The sequence below is a fragment of the Cotesia glomerata genome, linkage group LG1 (assembly GCF_020080835.1).
Source record: "Cotesia glomerata isolate CgM1 linkage group LG1, MPM_Cglom_v2.3, whole genome shotgun sequence".
Lineage (NCBI taxonomy): Eukaryota > Metazoa > Arthropoda > Insecta > Hymenoptera > Braconidae > Cotesia > Cotesia glomerata.
This window is the reverse complement of record NC_058158.1, coordinates 11,714,528-11,738,084: the sequence shown is the minus strand read 5'-3', so window position 1 is coordinate 11,738,084 and position 23,557 is coordinate 11,714,528. Positions and strand designations below refer to the sequence as shown.

Below are 23,557 nucleotides of genomic sequence, written 5' to 3'. Positions count from 1 at the left end.
ATCATGCGCCATCTGTTGGAAATTTTAAGCACTACCTCTGATCGAGAAATTATATATGGCCATATCAGAAAATTTCTTTAAGAGTAATTTTTAATAGTAATAATAAAAATAAAAAATCGTCACACTTGGCTGTACTGGTCAGACTGAGTATTCAGTATTGCATATCACGAATCTCCGTAATATTATCCTTAGACGGATGCCTTTCAACTGTCACTACTTTTTCAGCCCTATTACTAAATTTTAATTTGTTTATTTGCCGCCTCTCCTTTTCGCTTCCACGGTGGATTTTTATTGCTTTTATTCAATCCGTCACTGTGCTGAAAACGCCAGAGCTGATAGCGGACGAGGAATGGAGGCAAAGAAGTAAAAGAAGAAGAAGATGAAGAAGAAGTATAAGTATAAGTATCGGACAGGAGAGAAGAGAAGAGAGGTTGAGTGAACTGTCTGTCCTGTCCATCACGTTGCCAGCGTCAGATTATCGTTCTGACACTTTCCGAGTTATTCCGGGCCGGGCGCACGTCTATCCACTACACAGCTAAACACCAGATCACGTGCTTCACTCCAAGACAGGGCAGCGAATACTCTGTCGGTGATTGTGAATAAGAGCTGTATATAGTATGAAGCACATAGTGTAGTCACAGCTTCTATCCTCTATACCTACTTAACTACGACGTGTGTAAGACGTGTGTCCAGCGAACAACTTTGTTGGATAATGTGTCGATCAAATTTCAAACGCCAAAGCCAGACTAAAGCTCTAAAACGTAGCCTTTTATTTAGACAAAGCCTCATCCAATCCGTCTCACCTTTACCTCGTATTTCGTTATTTAATATTTATTTTTATTATTAAAAATAATTTAAAATTTAGACTAATTAACCGTAAACATTCTTCATACTTTTCTCTAATTGATGGATTTAAATTAAATAATTGACATGCTTTTGACAGTTAATTAAAATAATGCAAAGTGTATCACGCATTTTCAGCGCTTGAATCGTTCAAAGCGCTGATATTAAAAATGCCAAATTCAACTTAATTTTTTTCCCAAAATTAATAATGATTTTTTATTTTATCTTGTTTCTTGTCTTTCACTTGTTTTTTGTCATCATTAATATTGGCTACGTTAGATTTTTAAACTTTTTATATCCAAACATCTTGGTAGAAAATAAAATTAATACTCCCTTAAAAACTGAATGAAGCAGTCAGCACGAAATATCTTTTAATTCTTTAGTTTATAAGATAAGACTCCGGAGCAATAAATTCGGAGTATCGAAAGTGCATTCAGTAATTCAGAGATTAAAAAAATGATTTAATGAGCCGGTTATTTTTCTAAGCTCGAACCCATTTCTCTGGTTGATACTCTTTAGCGATTCGTCCCCCCTGGCATGTCGGAGAATACCAGTATCATATATAAGTACAGCGCAGTATAGAAACGACATTCTCAGCTTTTCACGTTTTATGGTTGCCATAAAACCGGGGCATGAATTTTTATCGTTATTACACCGGCGACGATCGCAACAATTGCTATCTTTGTCAGGGGCACTTTTCACTCACACTCGATTCACGTCACACTCGATATATTCGCATAAATTTTGACAGTAATAAAAAAAATTGGGAATTTACTTTTTTCTTTATGCTGCTCACAAATAATTCCCATGTATTACGTATTAATATTACCAGGCAGTAAACACGCATATATATATATATATATATATACCAAAAAAAGGTTAACGTGAACCAAGAACATTTTGATCTTCAAAAATTAGTTCTTGGACAAGAAAAAGTCTTTTTCTTAATTGAAAAAATTTTTCTTCAATTAATAGTATTAAGAAAATTGAATTATGAAAATAACTTTTTTATTGACAAACAATTTGTTTTCTTTACAACAAGCCAAAATACATTTTTTTCAAAGCTTCAGTAGTTGTTAATTTTAAAAATTATTCTCCAAGGTCAACACGTAAATATTTAACTCAAGAACATTAATGTTATAGACTTGAAAATATTAATGTTCTGACAAACTAAAAATAGTATAAAATACGCCCAAGACTGAACTCAAACTCTGATCGTACCGCGCTCTTAAGAAAAAATTACACCACTTATATAGCAATCGCTGCGTAAACGAACGCTCATCAAATATTTTGATATATTATCAATATGTGATTTTGTCGGCATCTTGAGGTAGCGCTTTTGTCAGATAGTCTAAAGCCAAGAACATGATGTTCTTGAATCAAAGTCTCTAGTTTTGGAGTAAGTTAAATATAGTTCTTGTTTCGACAGTTTTAATTTCTTAATCCAAAATATTTTATGTTTGATAGCGACTACGTGGCCGAGCGGTTTAAGTCTTAAGCTGCCCGTACAACAGTCGCTCAGGCGTGGATTCGAGCCCTGGCAGTCGCAATTTTTCTGCGATTTCCAAGGCTTGCTCCTTTGCCGACTGTACCCTGGCCAAGTTTCTGTGGTTTCCTTGGTCACTGTGCTAAGGGGCGGGGCACAAGCGAATGCGGGTACAGACTGTAAGTCGGCCATAGCCGCGGAAAGGAGGTAAAGATGGTATTATAAATAGTAGGAAGGGATGTAAAAATCCCACGTGTCTAGGCCTGAAGACTGACGCGTAAAATTCCAAAAAAAAAAAAAAAAAAAAAAATATTTGATGTTTAAATGAATAATAAAAAATATTGATTGAAAAATATTTGAACTTTACTTAATTGTTTGATACTATTGAACCAAAATGTTCAATATCAATGAAATAATTTTATTAAATCAAAATATTCATCTTTTTTAAAGTGTTCTATACACAAAAATATTGCTAGAGTCAAAATATCTTTTTTTTTTCTATAAATATATAAGAGTGTGCTATTTATTATTTTGGTTTCACATTTTTTGTTATGTAATGTGTCAATGATAATTGAGAGAAAAAAACTTTTTAAACAGACACGTGGTTTCAGGCAGTTTTCATTTTTTTCAATTAAACCACAGCAAAATAGAAAAATACTACCGCGGCAGCTTTTCATCAGTTATTTTCCGCGTGAGACAAAAACTGTTGCGATTTCACGAGCGTCACGATAGTTGGTTAGCTTACATGCGACAAGTGCGAAACGCAGTAGCAGATACTACCAGCAGTAATAGACTGTTTGCCCCAAAAAGTGACTCCATCCACAACTAAGAAGTACAAGTACACAGTTTTTTATGTACAAGTAATGAACTTCGCCCCGGGGTGACAGCTCTCGTCTCTTTCTCACTACACACCATTTCGCTCGATCCCATCCACCATCTACCATCTACATCTAGCATCCTGGTACTGGATCCACCACATTTTAATCCACCCAGGCGACGTCACTCTGCCCGCGACGAATAATTAGTCCGAAATTCGTTGCGAGCGTCGAGCCAACGGATTGCCGGAAACGCAACAAAAGAACGAAATATTAGTTGTCTCTTATTCCCAGTGCTTTCTTTTATTTCTTGTTTCGGTTATTGTTGGTATCATATATACCTATGTATAATAGTTTCCATGCTCTATGCCCCGTTTAGTTTTCACTAGCGAGCAATTTTTTATCATTTTTATTTTTGGAATTAAGCAGTAAATTGTCCTCTCATTAAACCAATAAAAAACTTTACTTTGTGTTTATTTATTTAATTAAATTTCTTTTTTTTAATAATTGCTCGGATGCGCTCTATTTTTCGGCTATAAAAAAACTTGAAACTGAGTTACCAACAAATTTTTTAAATTTTATTTTTCATTATTTAAAAGTTTACTAAATTTGATATTTATATTTTTTTCCCACTTTAAAAATCAAAAAATACCCACTTAAAAAAAAGGTTTTGTTTCTTGAAATAAGAGAATTTTCTTGGCTCAATTTCATTTAAAATAAATTTTTTCTTTTTAAATATTTTCTTGAGTCGAAAAATTTATTATAGAACCAAGAATTTTTTATTTCTGTGTGTCACCTTTCTTGTTGGAATTTTTCAAACATCAATTTATAAAGCACCATATTATTTTTTCCTTTTAGAGGAAACTTAAACCTTTTTTATCAATCTTTAAACAATTTGTGAATTTTGACGTTCGATCAACGATTCAAAGGTGGTGCGATAATTTTTTTATATTTTTACATTTTTATTCATATTCTGTATCAATATTCAAATAATTAAAAAAAAAAAAAAATTGTACCCGACATTGTGAAAATTTGAAAAATTAACATCAACTGATTACTTTTTATATTTAAGTTATTAAATGTAACTATACGGAAAGAATTTTTTTTTTGATTTAATGAAATTTTGTATTTTAATTTTTAAGAAAATATTTTTGTGCAGTTTGTCAATAAGTACTTGGCTTGAGTTGATTCAAATTTTAAGTTCAAACGCCAATTAAATGAATACTAAAGTAATTTGAGAATGGAAATAAAAAAAAAGAGCGCGTTGGGAAATAAATTTAGCTGCTGATCAGCCAGCGAGATTTATAGGTAAAAGAGCAAAAGAAGAGTATGAGAGTAGCCCATTCCCGCGTTTTATGACGACATTAACTTGGTCTTAAATGACGCACGCAAAGTGCTCTCTGAGACGCTAACGATGGCGCATAGTAGTACGTAAACCCCCATGTGTTTTTGAAAGGTGCTTTCGCTGTTAACTACAACTAATGCGAATCCGCTCTTCATTTTATCTCAACTTCCAACAATATAAATAACTGCAAAAGAAACCTTGATCTCAGCCGTCGAACTGTTGTGATGACCATATACTGAACAAAAGGCTATCTTAATTCAAAGATTTTTTAGAAAAAAAATATCTCAATCCAAGTAAAAGGTTTCATAGTATCATAAATTTTAATTTAAAAGTGACTAGTAAAATTAATTAATTTTTTCAACAAGACTTTTTATCAAATGAAAAAAACACAAGAATTGAAAAATTTTTCAATCACAAGAATCAAAACTTGTTGAATTCTTATCAAATACACTGTAAATCCAAGTGTTTGAACAAAACACACATAAAGTGTTTTGTTCTTATCTTGAAGCATTGTAGTCACTTTTAAAACACTTCGATTTACAGTGTAAACGTTAAAACTTCACGATAATCAAATTCCATCAAATGTTTATCAAAGTTCATGACATTAGCTTTCATTTCCATTTTAATTTACTTTTTGATCATTTTTGTAATTATTCTAAAGCTATGAAAGTTTTCAAAAATATGGAAAAGAGTAACTTTTACAAATTTGTCTTTAAATAACTTTCATACAACACATCGTATCTCAATTTTAAAATCCATGAAACATCTGATGGAAAAAGCTACAATTTACACTACCACATCTATAATAATTTAACTTGAATCTAAAATTTTTGCAGCATCCTAAAAATTGCTTCAAAAATTTGATGCGATAAAATTAATAATTACGTTGTAATTTCTTTACATCCATTATCTTAATATTCAACTTTATTTGATATACATAAATGAAAAATTTGATCAATCAAAATAAAAAAATTGACAAAATTATCCTGCCTTTTCTCATTATTTTCGATGCAAAGAGTAGAGTTATATTTTTTACAAAAAAAAGTTTTCGAAAAATACTCGAAAATATTTTAGATACTGATTGTTGTATTTACGTCACCTGGTAATTAACAAACTGCTAAAAGTGTGAGTTAAATTCGATTGTTTCAAAAAAAGGGGTTTACATTCCTCTATCAAAATAAAAATATCAAGTTGCCCATAAACGGAAATCGCTAAATAGACAACCGATAATAATATTCAGTATAAAGGGGAAAAAAATTAAATTGGAACATTTAATTTATCATGTCGACAGGGAATGTGTGGGTACGACATATCCGAGTCTTTCATATCCAACCCTCGTTCGTCTAGGCCGTCCGTCCAATTTTAGAGAGATATCGGTACATCAAGGCCAGTCGGCTGCGGAAAAAGAGGAATTGCCGCACAAAAGATCGAGGAAGCGCCGGACACGAGACCGATTATACGAATACAAAGGGGAGAAGACGGCCGATCAGTAGATGAGTAGATGAGTACCTGTGTATGAGTATGTGTGCTGTGGGGATACTGGAGATCAGGCAGAAGTTGCCAGAGAATCAGTCCGGCTATCGGGACACGAGAAGGGTAGCTAAAAAAAAATATATATAGAACTAAAGAGGATTCCGGCAGAAATAAGTTTGCTCCGGGCGCTCCCGGTCATCATCAGAGTCTCTTTTAACGTTGGATTTTCGTATTGACAGATATTTAAATGAATATTCCTGTGACCGCTACAACTCTGTATCTGGAAGGCTGATCCCCTTTGAAATCAAAGCAGCTGCCCCTTTAAAAAGGACGCGTGCGCCAATATATCCGCGGAGCAGATATCAGAGTCTGATCCCGATCCAGGCTGACGAACAAGACGAATTGGTACAAATTTCACTTGTCATGTCAGCAAGCACCGGTTTTGTTATTTCACCGGAGGAGCTATATACCGCTCCACTCCAGGACCTACTTGTCTCTTTGATGACTCTGTTGTCAGACACACACATAACTTGCCAGTGAGTTCCCCCAGTGCTCATCCATTTTACTCGTTAGACTAGTCTCGTTTTAAACTAAATGTTTTAGACGAAGTTACAATTATAATCCTTTCCCTTTTAAGCATTACATTTTACATGACAACTCTTATTGTGCACAAGGGTGATTGTTGTGCTACATAATATATCTTACACTGCCAAAAGTCGTTTTTCGCAATTTATTCAGTGCAATGGCAAGCTGATATTCAATATTTATTGTTTGTATTTTATTTATTATTTGCCATTAGCATTTTAAACGTTGAACAATATTTACAATTTAGAATATTATTATTTATTTACGAAATACCCGAGCTGTAAATTTAGATGCAACCTTTAGCAAGTATAATTACGTGACGCGGGTAATCGACACTTTAAATAAGTAATTATTAAAACGCGGGAAAAAGTTAAATAAATACTTGATGAATAAATATTTAAATTCTGTTTAAATAAATTCATTTTTTTTTAATTATACTCAAAGATCTTTAGCAGTAATTCCAGTTGAATATTTATTAATATTAATCATATTATTAATGATTTATTGATTAGATATATATTAAGGAGAATATACTCGAGAGAAAGAGCTAGTGAGAGTGAGCGCAAGATCTCTCCCGGTCTATCTAGCTTATGACCAACTTGCTTAGTACTTGTTGTCGATGCTTTAATCTACAGTACCTACCCACTAAATAAAAAATAGGTAACCTTTTAAATGACAACCGTGATTGTTTACCTCCGCGTATATTATTTAATTGTTATAAAAGAGTCATTAAATTGTAAGTATAAAGTAGAGGGTGAGTTTTTAAATGGTTGATGCTGGCTGTTACTGTCTGGTAAATATTTTCACCTTTTATTGCAACAATTGTTGTATTTTACCAGTGATTATTTATATTAATAAGTTAATTTTATGTAGGGCTAATAGTTATTTTATTATATAGCCGATAATAATTAAATGTGTATAGAATGACATAAAAAATGGTTGATAACAAAAATTAGCACACGAATCTCAGCGTGTACCATTACTGCATCAGTTTCACAATTTGCCTATCACTATTCCATAACAAAGCAGTCCAGAGTTAACATGACGGCTGTCCCACCTGCTGCTGCATGACACGAATGTCGACCTAAGAATGTCGCGAATATTTACACCGTTTTACAGTTCGCTCGCTTTCACGCTTTGTTTATTGTTCGAACATTCGCTGAAACAGAGAATTGAACGGGAAAACCACGGACTCAAACTTTCGAGCAAGTCATCTGATTACAAATTTCCCACTCTCGCGTTCCTCGAGTCTAATACAGTACACAGCATACATAACAGCGCGATAGCAAATTAAGTAAGAAGTTAAAAGAAAAAAAAAATAAATGAAAGCATCGACTTGGGACTTATTTATGGCTGCCTCGTGTACATGGCAGGCAGATCGATCGTTTGAAAAAATTGCATCAACTCAGAGTTGACTCACGCGAGTGCAGCGTTTGTTTTCATACTGTCCATGGAACTCTTTTAGCATATCACACGATAAAGCATATACACAAAAACGTCTGACATGTCACTTGGACTAAAAAATAATAATAAACTCAGATGTGTGTATAAATATAAATATATAAATGTGTATGAATGTAAGGATATATATGAATGTGAATAAGTCAAATAGACGCGACATTTCCAACTGACACGAACTAGACGCGCTCGCACGTGCAAAATAAATTTTTAGCTGGAAAATTTACGGATAAATAACATTCGTGCAGACGTTGACATTATATGGCTAGCTTCAGAATATATGTATGTGTATTTAGATGTATTACGGCAGAATGACTTTTATTTTGAGTACTCTTTATTTTTAATTTTTAATACTACTTATTGAACTAATTCAAAATCTGAAAGAAGAAATTTATTGATTGTTTTTATCTTCAAGAAACAAGTTTGGATTTTGTGTCAAGTTTTTTTTTTTTAAACAATATCAAAGTGAATTAATACGGTATGAAAGTAATTGCTGGTAATATTACGTGGTAAAAAAGCAGTCACATGATATTTATATAAGTAAGATGTTTATTTGCAGAAGACACTCATATACATTTTAATTTTAACTAAAACTTAATTATAAATTCCTTGATGATTTTTTCAGTGAGTTTCGATTGTTCAATATTGAAATCATTGTTTGTAATTGTACAATTTAATGAATACATTTTTTATATTTATAAAATTATAGAATTCTATTCCAAGTTCAAGAATTTTCAAGTCGAAGATATAAGCAGTTCATTACTACTGTTAGTACTTAGAAGGAAAAAAATCAAAAAAATATTTAGAATGAACAAATTAATCTTATATGAAGTAAAATTTTCTCAAGTCAAGAAAATTTCTTCTTGCACCAAAACAACTTCAATTTTCCTTACAATTTTTTCGCTTTGTCAATTTTTTTTTCTGTGTAAATTAGAATTTAACATATTAGCACATTTATTTAATAACATGTACCAAAAATAAAAATAAACTACAATTGAATTTTTTCAAAAAAGTTTAATTAAAATATTTTTTTAGATACTTCATATTTTAATGATAATAATAATATAAATCTGAATTTTGTTGGCTATCCAGTCTATTGCACGAATTTACCTTTAATGACAAATTTATAAACGAATTTTAAAAATTGTTTATGCCTGGAGGGAATACAGGCTAGCGATATTATAAATAATTAGATTAAAATTCGTGCAATAGACTGGATAGCCAACAAAATTCAGATTTATAGTATTATAAAAACCAGTCTTTAGAAAAATATATTGCATAAAGATAATAATAATGTTTCATTATCTTGTTCCAGATTAAAAATTTCATGTTTTTAAGCGAATTATAAAAATGTTTACTTTGTTCTCATCTTTTTCTTTAACAAAGTTTTTTAGGAAATTAACTAAAGATCTAAAAGTATAAAAATTATTGAATAAAAATAAAAAAAATTTGAGTTTCTTTTATGGAGTTTCATAATATTTGTGAAGTTACCGGTCAATAATGATAAGATAAACTATTACATATATTTTATTCCACTTTTCCATTTTTTCCTTATTCCATTTTTTATTAAAAATCACTTCAATCATTTTAATGATTCAATTTATGAAAACTCAAACTTTAAACTAAAAAAAAATTTTTTTGAAATGCGAATTCTTAATTGTTAAACTAATCAATAAAAAAACGAACAAATAAAAAAAAATTTATTTCACCTAAATTTTATCCAGAAATTGAAGTAAAAAAATCAAATTCTGAAGACATTTTTCTCCCGAAATGGAACCGATCAGTAAGAATCGGATTAAAATGAAAAGTACTTAAAATATCAAAGACCATGTAACACAAAAAAGGGAGATTGATTGAGAGAGAAGGAAGTTAATATTTACCGGTAACGTTATCACCGCGTTGTTGCGGCCACCGGAAGGAGGGCCTCGGTTGCTGCTTGCTGCGCATATCTTCCGTCCGGCGCGGCGAATCGGCCGCTTGCTTTTCAAACGATTGGAGACCACTACTTACCTGAAATCAACAAAAACAAAAAACCAATAAATAAATAAATAAGTAAAAGCAGTTGTTTAAAATAAAAAACAATAACCATAAAATTCGTGCATGACGTATTTATGAAGATATCCATAAATATAAATATAAATATAAAGGGACATTCACCCTCGCGATTTGCCGAGGGGGTGAGTAGCAACGGGAGCAACTAACAGAACGAAGAGGACGTATATCTTAGCGGGGACCGGCATGGCACCCTCCAAAACGCTCGCCTTTGTTTCAGATATTTATGAGCCGCTTTAATTCGCGCCCTACGTCACTCGCTGGGGTGCCAAAGACTCTGCAGGGACTTGAGGGGAGCAAAGGACGTTAATAGGTATAAGGGTACCCGATAAAACGCCCGTTCTTCTTGTTTCTTTCCGAGGAAAACCTTTTTGTAGAAACAGAAGCATTTTCATGAGACCTAACCGTATCACCTTTTCTTGCTCGGTATCTTCTTCATCTCACGATTTACGCACGCCAACAATTGACGATAATTTACATACATACTGTATACATCCTATAGCACACGTGGAGCATAATATACTACTATATTATGGCTAAGAATTTAAAAAACATAAATGCCTGGAGCTGGTATTAACTCATGCTCTCTAGTCCTTATTTCCTGCCCCGGCTATCACCGACATCAGAGCCTCCAACAGGAAGTAAAAATGTTTGGCATCATAAATACTTCACCTCTGGCATATACGTTACTTCTGCTCTCATGCACTGAACCCAGTACCAGGCTGGTTCTATTCCTCGGTCGAAGATTCATTCTCGTAATGTTGATAGTTCATCTAGGGTTGCATCGAGTAAAGCGACACCAGTACATACGCTGAAAATTTTATGCTTATGATTCCTATCCTTCATTTTTAATATTATTTTATACTCATTTAATTATTATCGGCTATATGATAAAACAACTATTAATCCTACATAAAATTAACTTAGTAATATAAATAATCACTGGTAAAATACAACAATTATTGCAATGACAGGTAAAAATATTTACCAGACAGTAACAGCCAGCATCAACCATTTAAAAACTCACCCTCTTCTTTATACTTATAATTTAATGACTCTTTTATAACAATTAAATAATATACGCGGAGGTAAAAAATCACGGTTGTCATTTAAAAGGTTACATATTTTTAATTTAGTGGATAAGTACTGTAGATTAAAGCATCGAGGACAAGTACTAAGCAAGTTGGTCATAAGCTAGATATACCAGGAGAGATCTTGCGCTCACTCTTATTAGCTCTTTCTCTCGAGCATTTTCTCCTCAATATATATCTAGTCAATAAATCATTAATAATATTATTAATATTAATAAATATTTAACTGGAATCACTGCTAAAGATCTTTAAGTAGAATTAAAAAAAAAATGAATTTATTTAAACAGAATTTAAATATTTATTCATCAAGTATTTATTTAACTTTTTCCCGCGTTTTAATAATTACTTATTTAAAGTGTCGATTACCAGCGTCACGTAATTACACTTGCTAAAGATTGCATCTAAATTTACAACTCGGGTATTTTGTAAATAAATAATAATATCTAAATTATAAATATTGTTCAACGTTTAAAATTCCAAAGGAAAATAATAAAAAGTTTGGAAAATCCAAATAAGCATGCCTGAAGCGCTCATGTCATTCATAAATTATTTAGATCATAACAAAAATTATTCGTTTTTAATTTGAATTTTCCCGCGAGTAGTATTATCCCCTCTGTAGGTCGAACTAAAGAAAAATTTTAACAGATGATGAAAGAGTTAGTAATTATACCATCATGTATGTATAGTTTCTGCTTGTTTATAGTTATTTCAATTTTGTTTATGAAAAATAATATATATGGCTGCCGAAATCGCAGAAAAAGTCACCGAACTGACAATCAAAAAACATTAACTGTATCGAAACGGAATTATTTTGACACGCAATTTTCACAAGGGTTTTGATAAACTTCCTCAGGAATAAAACAAAAAAAAATTGAATCGTGAGTGATTTTTGACAAAGTTGTGGTGTTATCAAGCCCATAGCTTCCGTGAATACCACGCTCTTATTCATTTAATTCATCAGAAAAACGAGTTTTTTCTGAGAAATCTTATTTAATCGATAAGAAAATTTTTTTAACGTGTTCTGTAGTTACTATTATTTATTTCAATATGCTTTTTATCCATAATTTTTTTCGTTTAAATTATGAAAATCACATTTTAATCGAAATCACGATTTTTAGGCGAGAGTAGAGCATACTTGCGCGCTTCGCGCTTAATAAAATACAATAAAATACAATAAAATGCAATAAAATACAAACAATAAATATTGAATATCAGCTTGCTATTGTACTGAAAAAATTGCGAAAAATGACTTTGTGCAGTGTTAAATATATTTTTTAGCATAATGATTAAACTTATCAACAATTAACGTTTTAAAAAGCTACGAATCATATGATTATATCATTATATGTAATAATTAGCATAAAATTCTCATCGTATATTACTCTCTCGACCATTACACTTGTGATGTTGCGATGAGTCTCGGCTATTCGTCGTCCTGACAGGTTCTACTAGATCTTGTAGCACTCACGACTTTTCAAAGAAGAAGAAGAATAAGAAGAGAAGAAGTAGCAATCCCCGGAGCCAGAAGTAGTGCGCGTCCACCCCCGGTACTTTGAGGTGTACTCTGTACTCTGTTAGTACTTGTTGGTGGTGGAGCGTTTTTTCTCTTCTCCTCTCTTGCTGCTCACTCAGTTATCCTTGTTTCCTTATACGTTTTTCTTTATAGGTAGTGTAGTAGCTCGGAGCGACGCCAGGGAGTTTAACAGTAACCGTACGTCACCCTGACGGGGAAACGTCCCAACGTCCTTTCTTTTCCGTCCTTCTCTTTCTCTCTTATCTGTAAGTCTACTCAGTGCAGTTACGAGCACCCTCTACTCGCACGGTCTCTCCTTAACAGCCTTCACTCTCTAAAAGCCTGGGTGTGATCTATGGCGGGACGTTGCGTCACTCGGGGAACAGATGCAGGGCTCGTATATTACCCGAGCATATCTCCAGAGCGAGAGAGACATCTCTTATACTGAGTACAGACATAGACACCTAGGATATTGCTCACCATGTACTTTATACGTGTGTTTGTGGATGTGTATACCGGCCACTATTCATCGGAGAAAGAAAGAAGAACAAGAAGCCAGACTGAACTTTTGGTGATGGGACAAAGAAACGTATACATATACATCTATATATGAGAATAGTAGTAAGAGCTCAAAAGAATGGACAACGACACAAATCACTCGGCTTTTGTGTAACACCGATTTTTCCGGATGAAGGAAAAAATTTACTCTGACAGCATCAGCGATATATATAGATATATAGATATATATATTAAATGAGGAACTACTACTTTTTCTACGAAATGGAGAGAGTGTTTTATATTATGTCAAAAAACGGTACCTACCTAAGATAATAAATTAGTCTTTTAACCGTATGTCTCTTGTATATATATAAATATAATAAATATATTTCGGGGGTTGATTGATTAAAGATCTCAATGCCGGAATATAATAATTTACATTTGGGTCCGGGTTTTATTGCTCGGCAAACTCTAGCAAGTTTACTTTGCTCAGCCAGCTGTCTGCAAGTACGCACCATACCGCTGTATGTAGGTGTGGTGAATGAGTGTGTGGAGAGAGAGGGAGAGAAAGTGGAATGGCTTGCATAGCCCGCAGAGAGTTTAGGGGGTGGCGAATGCGCACCCTTACTGCTTACTGCTATAACATGCGTCGGGTGACTAGACGCGGGAATCCCATAAATCAGGTCAGGGTTGCCGACATAGACACCTACAGACCGAGAGAGGTATACTGAGGCGGCTGGTTAAGGTAAAGGTCGACACACAATCCCACGCGGTGGATGTTGATGTTTGGGTTTTGTTGGGTTAGGAGGAGAAAATTGATTTGATAGTTGGTTGGTTTTAGAGATTGATTTTTTGCGCGTTATTAAATTATGTTGGTGATAAAATCTTGAGGAGAAAAAATTTTAATTACTTTTGAAATTTGAGGAAAGTTATTGTATAGTTGATAATTTTTTGGATAAAAAATAATAGCTAAAATCTGAAATTGTTCGATATGATGATGAAATTTTTGATACTAAAATTAACAATCATTTAAATATTTTCTGATTTTATTCAACGATTGGTAATAAAAAATATAAAAAAATAAATTACTGAATTTTTTTAACTTATTACTTATGAAATTTTAAAAAAATTTTCTCTTTTGCTCGTCGGGCAGAAAGCGTCAACTTTCGGCCCGCTGCGCTAAACGAAAGTGCCGCTTTCTGCCTTCATCGAGCAAAAAAATAGTATACACTCCACGGGAAGTAAATAAGAAAGCCTCAGATCACATGTTTGTCAACCTCGGCTTCGCCTCGGCCGACAATTACATGTGATCTGAGACATTTCTTACTTTACTTCCCTAGGTGTGTAATATACTATTGGTATTTAATTATTGAAAAATGGCAAATGTCAATAAAATTCAATATTTTTAAAATTTATTTCATGAAATTAAAAAAAAAAATTTATCAATTAAGACTAGTAAAAATGTATTTAAATAAAAAAATATTAATCTTTACATCTGAATTTTAATAAAAATTCTTATTTTTCAGAGAAAATAACTTAAGGAGAAAAATTTTATAAAAGTATTATCACTAAAATTTTGATAGAAAAAATAACTGTAATATTTACAGAAAAACTTATCTAAATTTCTTAAAATTGAACAGTGCTTTTTTCTGTCAAAATATATTTTTATTAAATTAAAAAAACTGTTTGATTTAATTATTTAGATTTAAAAATATAAATTATTAAAAAAAAATTTGTTTCTGAAACAGAAATACTTCAAATATTATTTTCCATTATTACTACTATATCTTTACAACTTATCTCCAAATACTTAGAGTAAGCATTAGAACTTCTTATACCTTTAGATTAATGACAATATATATTATATCAATTTTAGAGAGCTTCATATGTAACATCAATGCTGTAAAATGTCACTCAAGGTACTCGTCTCAATAAAAACCCGGTGCTCCTAAAGAAAGCTTAGAATTTTTGGAGTATCCAGCAGAAGTAGAGGGTGGCGGGAAGCTTCTTCGGGACGCAGATGGAAGCAGTGGCATGCAGTTGGTGGGAATATTGGAAAACGTCGAAGCTGTTGTATGTGGCGGTTTCAACACGAGTTGTTACTCTTATGTTGCTGGTATAGTACTCAGTATCTGGTTCGAATAATAATAATTCTATAGGAGTGGTAGGGACAGGACGAGAGGACACTATTTATGACGAGTACGTGTAGTCAGTTTCCAGAGTGCTATGCCGGAAAAAGACATAATATAACGGGGACGGAAGACGCAATCGATGTAACTCTGACAAACCCACTTGAATTTTCCTCATCTTCAGCTTTAAAATACGTTGAGAAAAAAAATAAAATAGATTTATAGGGTCGTGGGATAAATAATAAGCTCGGAAGAAATGACGTTCTCCGACAAAATTAACGAGGGTTTTCAGGGGTTTAGTTATAATATTATGTTATAGATCAGAGTAAGCATACAAAGTTAAATAGAATTAGTGTAGAGTAAAAATGTTAAGTAAGTAAATAGCGTTACTTATTATACAAGACGATTGATTCATTGGACGCGCGTGTCCGGTTGAGAATCACAAGAATAGATTCTCCTCAGCCTGAAAAGAAGAGAGGAGGAGAGGAGCTTGAAGGCTCTAGCTCTAACTCGGTATGCCGAGTCACACGGCTAATCCATCCAAAGTCTTTATTGCTCAGGGACATTTATAAAACCGACAAGACAAGACTCAGGCACGACAAACGACACGACTATTATAAATCCTCACTACTAAATTTCCTTTCTGCTACCTAACACTTTAATCTATTTTATATTAATTTTTACTTTTATAAGATCGCCGACTCTTATTTTACACATTTTCAGCGTAAAATACCGACAGACGTTTTGTTGGTACTTATTCATGTTGTGTCATGTATAAACAGACAAATTTGAGTTGTAAATTTTTTTAATGCATCATTTGATCGATAATTATACCTTAAGTTGTATGTTAAGACAAATTTAAAAAATTTGATTCTTTTGGTTAAAAAATTTTTCAAACAATTTGACTAATATTTAAACTTTGCTGAAATAAAATCTTTTAAACTGAGTGTGATAAGTTTCATCAAGATCTAAAGAAATTTTCCTAAAAAACGTCAATGGCTGAAAATAAAACAAAAAGTTATCTTTTGCTCCTTTTTATGACTTTTAATTCTTTTTAGTTGAACCGTAGGAGTAACAAGATGAAGACTCACATTCAGCGAAAATCTTGTCAAGTTATTCATACAGATGAAAAGAGAGAATATTCAGCAGGAGTCTAAATGGCAGGTGGAATATCTGGAGGGTAATTACATTCGGATGCTCCATGGCAGACTTTACCAGCCCCTCTTGTCTACCAGTAATACTTATACTGGTGCTGGTGCTAGATTTCTCCACACTCGGACAGTTAGCCGTGAGTTTATTTAGCCACGGGCTCTGTACACCGTATAGTTACTAAGATAACGAGTTGGAGGTAGAGGAAGTTCAAGAGGAAAAGGGTACATGATACTGAGTACTGACTATAACACAATATAATGTAATAGTTACTATATTTACATTAGAGTGTGTCAAAAGAATCGACAAATTTTTTTTCTTGAAATTTTTTCAGAAAACGTTAAAATAAAAATCTTGTCAAAAATTGAACCTTTGACAATACTATTTAGAGAAATTTTTCATTTTCCATTCAATTAACCCTATGAAAAAATTTATGAAGATATATAAAAATATATTTTTAGTAATTAACTTTTGGCAGATTTCCGTAGATGTTTTGAATATAATTGACATGTATTGAGAATATATTTTTTATAAATATTTTATATATTTTTACCATGAAGGTAACATGAGAAAAAATATTTTTAAACTTTGGAATTTTAGATCTTGTCTTACAAGCAATTTACTGACAAAGATAATGCATAATTCTGTAGGAAATTGAACGCATTATAAAAAAATTCTCTTATTTTAAGATAAATTTATTTTTTCAAAAATTATTCCAGGTTCAACTTGAACATATCCTAAATTGTCAGTTTTTTTTTCATTTTAACGAAATTTTTATTGTTTACATAAAAATTTTTCATCTATTCTAAAGAATATTTTATTCTGATTATAAGAATCAAAAACTGAGATTTTAACAAATAAAAAATAATGTGGTTGAATATACGTGAATTTTTAATTTTAACTTTAGAGACTATAATCACTGTAAAGTTATCACTATTCATTAACAAGTTGGTTCATGGTTTTAAGTATTTTTCTTTCAACCAAAATTAGATCCTCTATATAATTGTAACAAAAATGAGTGCTAAATGCCGGCCTACCATATTATACTTTTCATTCCTTAGGATTGGAAGCCAAAACCAAAGGACGAGAATGAGGACGAACAATCGTTTGGTTCTATTCTGTTGGGAAATAGCCGAAACGTTTCAAGTAATTGGCAAGTAAAAGTGCTTCACGACATGCACGTATATCTGTGTAAAAGTTTCTGGAAAAGCATCAGACCCTTGAAGATCTCTCGGAAAGCAGAACAGGCTCTCATCTTTACTTCTACTTGCTTTTATTCTTCCCTCTATCCTCAATCCTCGGCTTTCGTTAAAGTATATTGCTCGGCCATTTAGCGCATAACAGTGTTGTATGTAGCGTAGGCCGAGGAACGAGAAAACGAGCTACATCGCCGGGAGCATCACTCACTAATTAAAGAAGAGCTGCTCTCGGGTTCAGAGAATACAAGTAATACAAAATAGAAATAAAAGTTAAGCTCAAATATATATTTTCTTTGCTCTTTTTCGATTCTCGTAAACGCTTGGGCTAAGAAGGAGTTTTGTGCCCATAAAATTCCTCGCCTAGAGATTATCGACATTGGTATCGGTATTGTATTAAATTTAACGCATCAATTTTGTGTTTTGATAGCTGAGATAGGAATCTAATTCGTGGCTCATAGTATACCCGTTGAAAGACCACTAAGCTAAAAGAACGGAGTGGTTAGATTTTATTTGGCCAATCAACGGACAGCCCGTAATGCGCTTCTACCCTTTTTCATCTTATGGAGTTAGTAATCGTAGGGACATCCTAATAATCTTAGATACCTCAAGGATAAGGTCGTCCCTGTTATTATATAAATTAGCTCGTAAAAGTTTGTTGTTTATGTTCGGAAGATCCACGTGTTTCACACAGAAGAAAATCTGAGGAAAAATTTTCTTATGTAGCCGTATATGCACAGAAAGAAATTTTCTTTAAAAATTACGGTGAAAATGGCAGGAATCGTCAGAAGTTCCGCAATTCTTGATATAATTATAATTATTTTAATAACTATTCTCTAATACAATATCAAAAAATATCATTAATTTTTACTGTAGTATACTGGTAAAAAATTAATAAGGTGAATAATTATTTATTACTATTTTAATGTCAAAAATTACAGTAAAAACAAATGATTTTACTGAAATTACAACAAAATATACCGATGACTCGCCAGTAAAAATTAATGTAAGTTACTTTGAGGCAGCGCTGCAATCATTGAAGACTTCTCAACTGTATAAAAAATTATACATTTCGGTGATCAGTTAGTGCTAAATTACTGTTAATTTAAACAAAGTCTTACACATTTATTATTCTAACAAAAGTTTACGCAATGAGTTTAATGGAGCGACTACGTGGCCGAGCGGTTTAAGTCTTAAAGTCTACCCGTACAACAGTCGCTCAAGCGTGGGTTCGAGACCTGGCAGTCGCAATTTTTTTGCGATTTCCAAGGCTTGCTCCCTTGCCGACTATACCCTGACCAGGTTTCTGTGGTTTCCTTGATCACTGTGCTAAGGGTGAGGCACAGGCAAATACGGGTACAGGCTGTAAGTCGGCCACAGTCGCGGAAAGGAGGTAAAGATGGTATTATAAATAGTAAGAAGGGACGTAAAAATCCCACCTGTCTAAGCCTGAAGGCTGACGCGTAAGATTCCAAAAAAAAAAAAAAAAAAATGAGTTTAATGTTGTTTATAAAAATGTACTTTAATGAAATTCGTAATTTGTGATTACTGTCAGCTATTATTATATAAACTGTAAAGCGGAATAATCTTAAAAAATAATTTAAATCAAAAAAATTATTACAAATTTAATTATACTGAATAACAATCTATTTTTTCCAAAATTTAAAACTTATAAAACAATGATAATAATTTTCCATTAATAACAATGTGTCCAATTATAATTTTACTTCATGCTGTGTATGGTAAAGTCCATAAAAAATTTTTTTATTTTACGGGAGAGTCCTTAAAATTTTTTTGTAAATTTAACAGTAAATTTCTGTCCGTGTAGTTCAAATAATTTTTTTTTTTCAATTTAAGGAAATATTTTATTAAGTTATTATTAATTTTTGATTTTTTAGTAATTATTAACGTCTAATTCGATTAATAATTTATATGAAATATTACTAAATCATTTTATCAATCCAAATAGTATCTGAAAGGGTTGGAATGGAATAGAAGCAGCCACCAAGAGTTGAGTTAGAGCTAAGTAGGTATAAAGGAGCGTGACTGAACGTGAGTTCAATACGCGGTTCTCAAGTAGTCCAGCTGTCAGTGACATACCCGCGCAATCCGAAACTGACCGCGACAGCTCAACTCACTTGTGTAAGCCCTGGTAGAATCAGCTAACTCCTTTGCTCTCTACTCTCTAGCCCTCCTCTCGCCTCTTGCCTCTAACCTCTTGCTGGACCACAACACCGGAAACTTATACCAACCTTCCGATTGATCCGTCTTGGCCACTCACCATCTACAATGTACATGTACATATAAATACTCCAACAAAAACACCGCTTCTCTCTTACTCTCCAGTCCATATGTAAGTAAGACTATTTTTCAATCGACAGTAATATCGACACAAGTATAGATATCGTTAACGTCATCAACGGAAGACTATCCGACCGACGAAGAAGATCTTACGGAGAAGGTAAGTATCAATAAGACACAATTATCCTTAACAAACCGCATACACTGTTGTAGCAAGAGTAAGTAGTGGAGAGTAAAAGGCAATAAGCCAGATGTTATCGGCTCTGGATCACCCGGTAACAATAATTCTGGGCTGAATCCCCCCGATAGGATACGGCTATATGCTACAGGCGATTGGGGACCGTATCGTACCAATATTCACTTTAATAGCTATCTCTGTATGAGCCAAAAGAACCAAGCAACGTCATTGCTGGGTCATCACCGGGCTCTCTGATTTCCAAAAGGAATCGCGGTAGGTCTGATGCATTCTTCTCTACACTTCTACACAACAATCCTAATAATTGTATTGGGGATTCTATTGGGGTGACCCGTAATAAAATTTTCAATTTAAAACCAGAGTAATTTATCGAATTGGTTTTTTATTTATACTGACAGCAGGATTTAATCAATATTTATTAATATTTATTATTTAATCATTATTTATTAATAATAGTCAATCGATGTTTGTTAAAATTGAAAAATTGTTTTTTAACAGTTAACAGATCGTTTATTGAACATAATTTAGTAATAAATAATCTTTTGTTTAGTGAACATTTTTTTATACTCTAAAAAGAATAGTCAATACAAAAATTTTTCTGTGATATTTTTTAGACAACTTCGTAAATTCAAAAAACAGTAAAATTTCATTAGATCAAGTAAGTTACAAGTTTTATTATAAAAAAATTATGGAAATAAAATGAATAATAATAGAATGTTTGTTATAAACTATAGAATTTTTCTTATAGTGAAAATTAATTAATGTATTATATCTTTATTATAAGAGATTATGGCATTACTTGTAAACAAGACACATACACTCCAAAAAAATTTATAAACTGTCAATTAATGTACTCTTTTGCTAATATAATGTTTATTTAAAGTGAAAAAACGATTTGTTTTATGCAATAAATGAATAAATTGTTTCCAAATAAATTAATTATTAAAAGTTAATACATTTTTCTATCAGTATCGTAGAAAAAATTTTGACCACCATATTTTGTAAAATCCAGTGAAATGTATTCTAAATAAATCAAAATACTTATAAAGAATTTCGTAATGCGTGCTATTGCTATTTTTGAATAAGTTACCTTGTGATTCAATGATAATGATAATGTCAGATTATATGGGTGATGAATGATATGAAGGCATTGTATAAAAATGATGCTGGGATTAGTCTATTTTTACAGTCGTCGTATTATTATTATTATTACTATATTACATTTTACTATTATACTATTATGTTTTACTTCTACTGCATTGTAATGTATTGTAATATTTTATTATTATTACTATATTAATTCTATAGTATGCTTGTACTCAATATTTATTGAATTTTTACATAATTTTTATTATAGATGACGGCAAGAAGCTTCAACTTCATGGCGAATTAAATAATAAATAAAGAACATCGAAGTCCTCAATTTTTCATAAAAATTTTCTCTTTAAAAACCAGACTCAACTTGATTTAAAGAAACAATATAAAATATAAATATAAAATATAATGTATGTATGTAGTGTTATTTATTTATTTAATGTGACAGCACAAAGCGACGGACATTATTATCAGTCACCCTTTCGCTGTTGAAGGATTTAATGAGACAGTGGTGCGAGGATGATGAAAAATAACTAGCAGAGCTTCTGTCTGGTGTATACTGGCAAGGTGTATCCATCGTATGGATGCAGTTTGGTCACTCACAAGAGCAAGAGTAATATAATATACAATATAGAAGAGCAAGAGGTGAAAGTGATGGATGTACCGTCAGTCATGCCTGAGCCATCAATCTTTGGCGTTGCTTTACTGAACTACTACACCCGTACCCGTACCCGTCCTTACACACTGCACATTTATTATTTATCATTTATTATTTTTATTATTATTATTATTATTATTATTATTATTATTATTGTTATTATTTTTGGGGCATACGGCGCCCGGGGTAGCTGGGTGTTTTGTGTTTTGTCCATTGCGGCAAGCAAACCGATCACAATGACTTCGCACTATTGCATTCTTACCAGGTATATAGGTATATAAATATATAGATATACAGGATTGGTTGTTATTTGCTTGTGTGGATAATAAAAGTTTGTATCGCAACACACTGATCGCCTTATTCAGCCCATTGGCTCTATACTCGAGTCGCATCAGTCGTGACTCGTCGCGAACTGTCTACTTCTCTTCTATTCTGTGTATTCTGTATTATACATACACATACTCTTTTCTCATTGAGGCTGATGCTGATGGGTGATGCTGCGTCATGAAACAAATACCCATCGCCGGGCAATCATCCTCCGGACCATGATGATCTGACTGAGACGGACTTATGTTACAAAAAAATTATATGAAAAAATAAAATGCCTGAGGATGACTGGACTCATCTGTCAATCATCTTACCGTTCGTTGGACACACGGTCAATCATTTTTCTCATTTGCTTTGTGGTTTCATTTCGATTATGTCGATGCTTTAGCGATCAGATGGATTTTATGGAAGTTTCTTGGTATTATGTTTGTCATTCTAATTGTAATCAAATTATAATTATTATATGAAGTGTAAACAATTAATTAAGAGGATTTTTTTAATCAAATTTTGAAACTTTTGTAAAAATTTAATAAAATTATCTGGAAAATAATTTTGAAGTAAAAATTTTATGAAATCAAAAAGTAAAGCAGTGATTAATTTTTAACGGAAAAATTTGTATAAAAAAATGAATTTAATGATTGATAGAATTTTTAACTTCCCGCTAAGAAAATCGAAGATTTTCAAAAATCGGGAAGTTATTGGTTTTACCCCGTTTTTCGAAAATCGAGTTTTCATCAGATCTCGACGTTTTGAGGTCCTAGGAAACTTCCCTGACTACTCCCGCGAAGTTGTCACTATGTGTGTATGTGTGTGTGTGTGGGTGTGTGAGTGTGTGTGTGTGTGTGTGTGTGTGTGTGTGTGTGTGTGTGTGTGTGTGTGTGTGTGTGTGTGTGTGTGTGTGTGTGAAAGTATGTGAACCGCTTATAACTTTTGAACGGCTGATTCAATTTTATCGCGGTTGGTGCCATTTGAAAGAGCTTGACCAAACTTAGATTTTGAGTATAATTTGAACTGATTCGGATCAGTAGATTTTAAGGAATCTTAAAAAAACTAAGAAAAAAAATTTTTTCAAATGTTTTTTTTTTATAACTTTTAAACGGCTCCACCGATCGATTCCAAAAACTAATCAGCTCTAGACAATAAAAAACCACGTCGATCGCCACCAAACTGGTCGAAATCGGTTGATTCGTTCAAGAGATATCATGAACAAAAGAAAACCGAAAAAAGTGTTTTTTCGGGATTACTCTGAAATTTTTAGTTCGATCAATTAAAACCTGAAAATAACTTATGAGGATGATAAAACTGCGTCGAATGCCGCCAACTGCGTGAAAATTGGTTGATCCATTC

The 23,557-nt window shown here is 32.5% G+C and overlaps 1 protein-coding gene across 4 annotated transcripts in view; it reads right to left on the bottom strand.

The window, feature by feature from the left end:
- The window catches only part of LOC123275307 (protein tiptop), a 198,988-nt gene that overhangs the window by 32,594 nt on the left and 142,837 nt on the right, over positions 1–23,557 (bottom strand). For 3 of the 4 annotated variants that reach the window (XM_044743331.1, XM_044743333.1, XM_044743332.1), the window contains one exon: positions 9,886–10,015. The exons of the other annotated variant lie outside the window; for it this stretch is intronic. In XM_044743331.1, coding sequence (XP_044599266.1) covers positions 9,886–9,952 — 67 coding nt within the window. In that variant the 5' untranslated portion in view covers positions 9,953–10,015. The remainder of the gene's footprint in view (positions 1–9,885; positions 10,016–23,557) is intronic. 4 annotated transcript variants of the gene reach the window in all.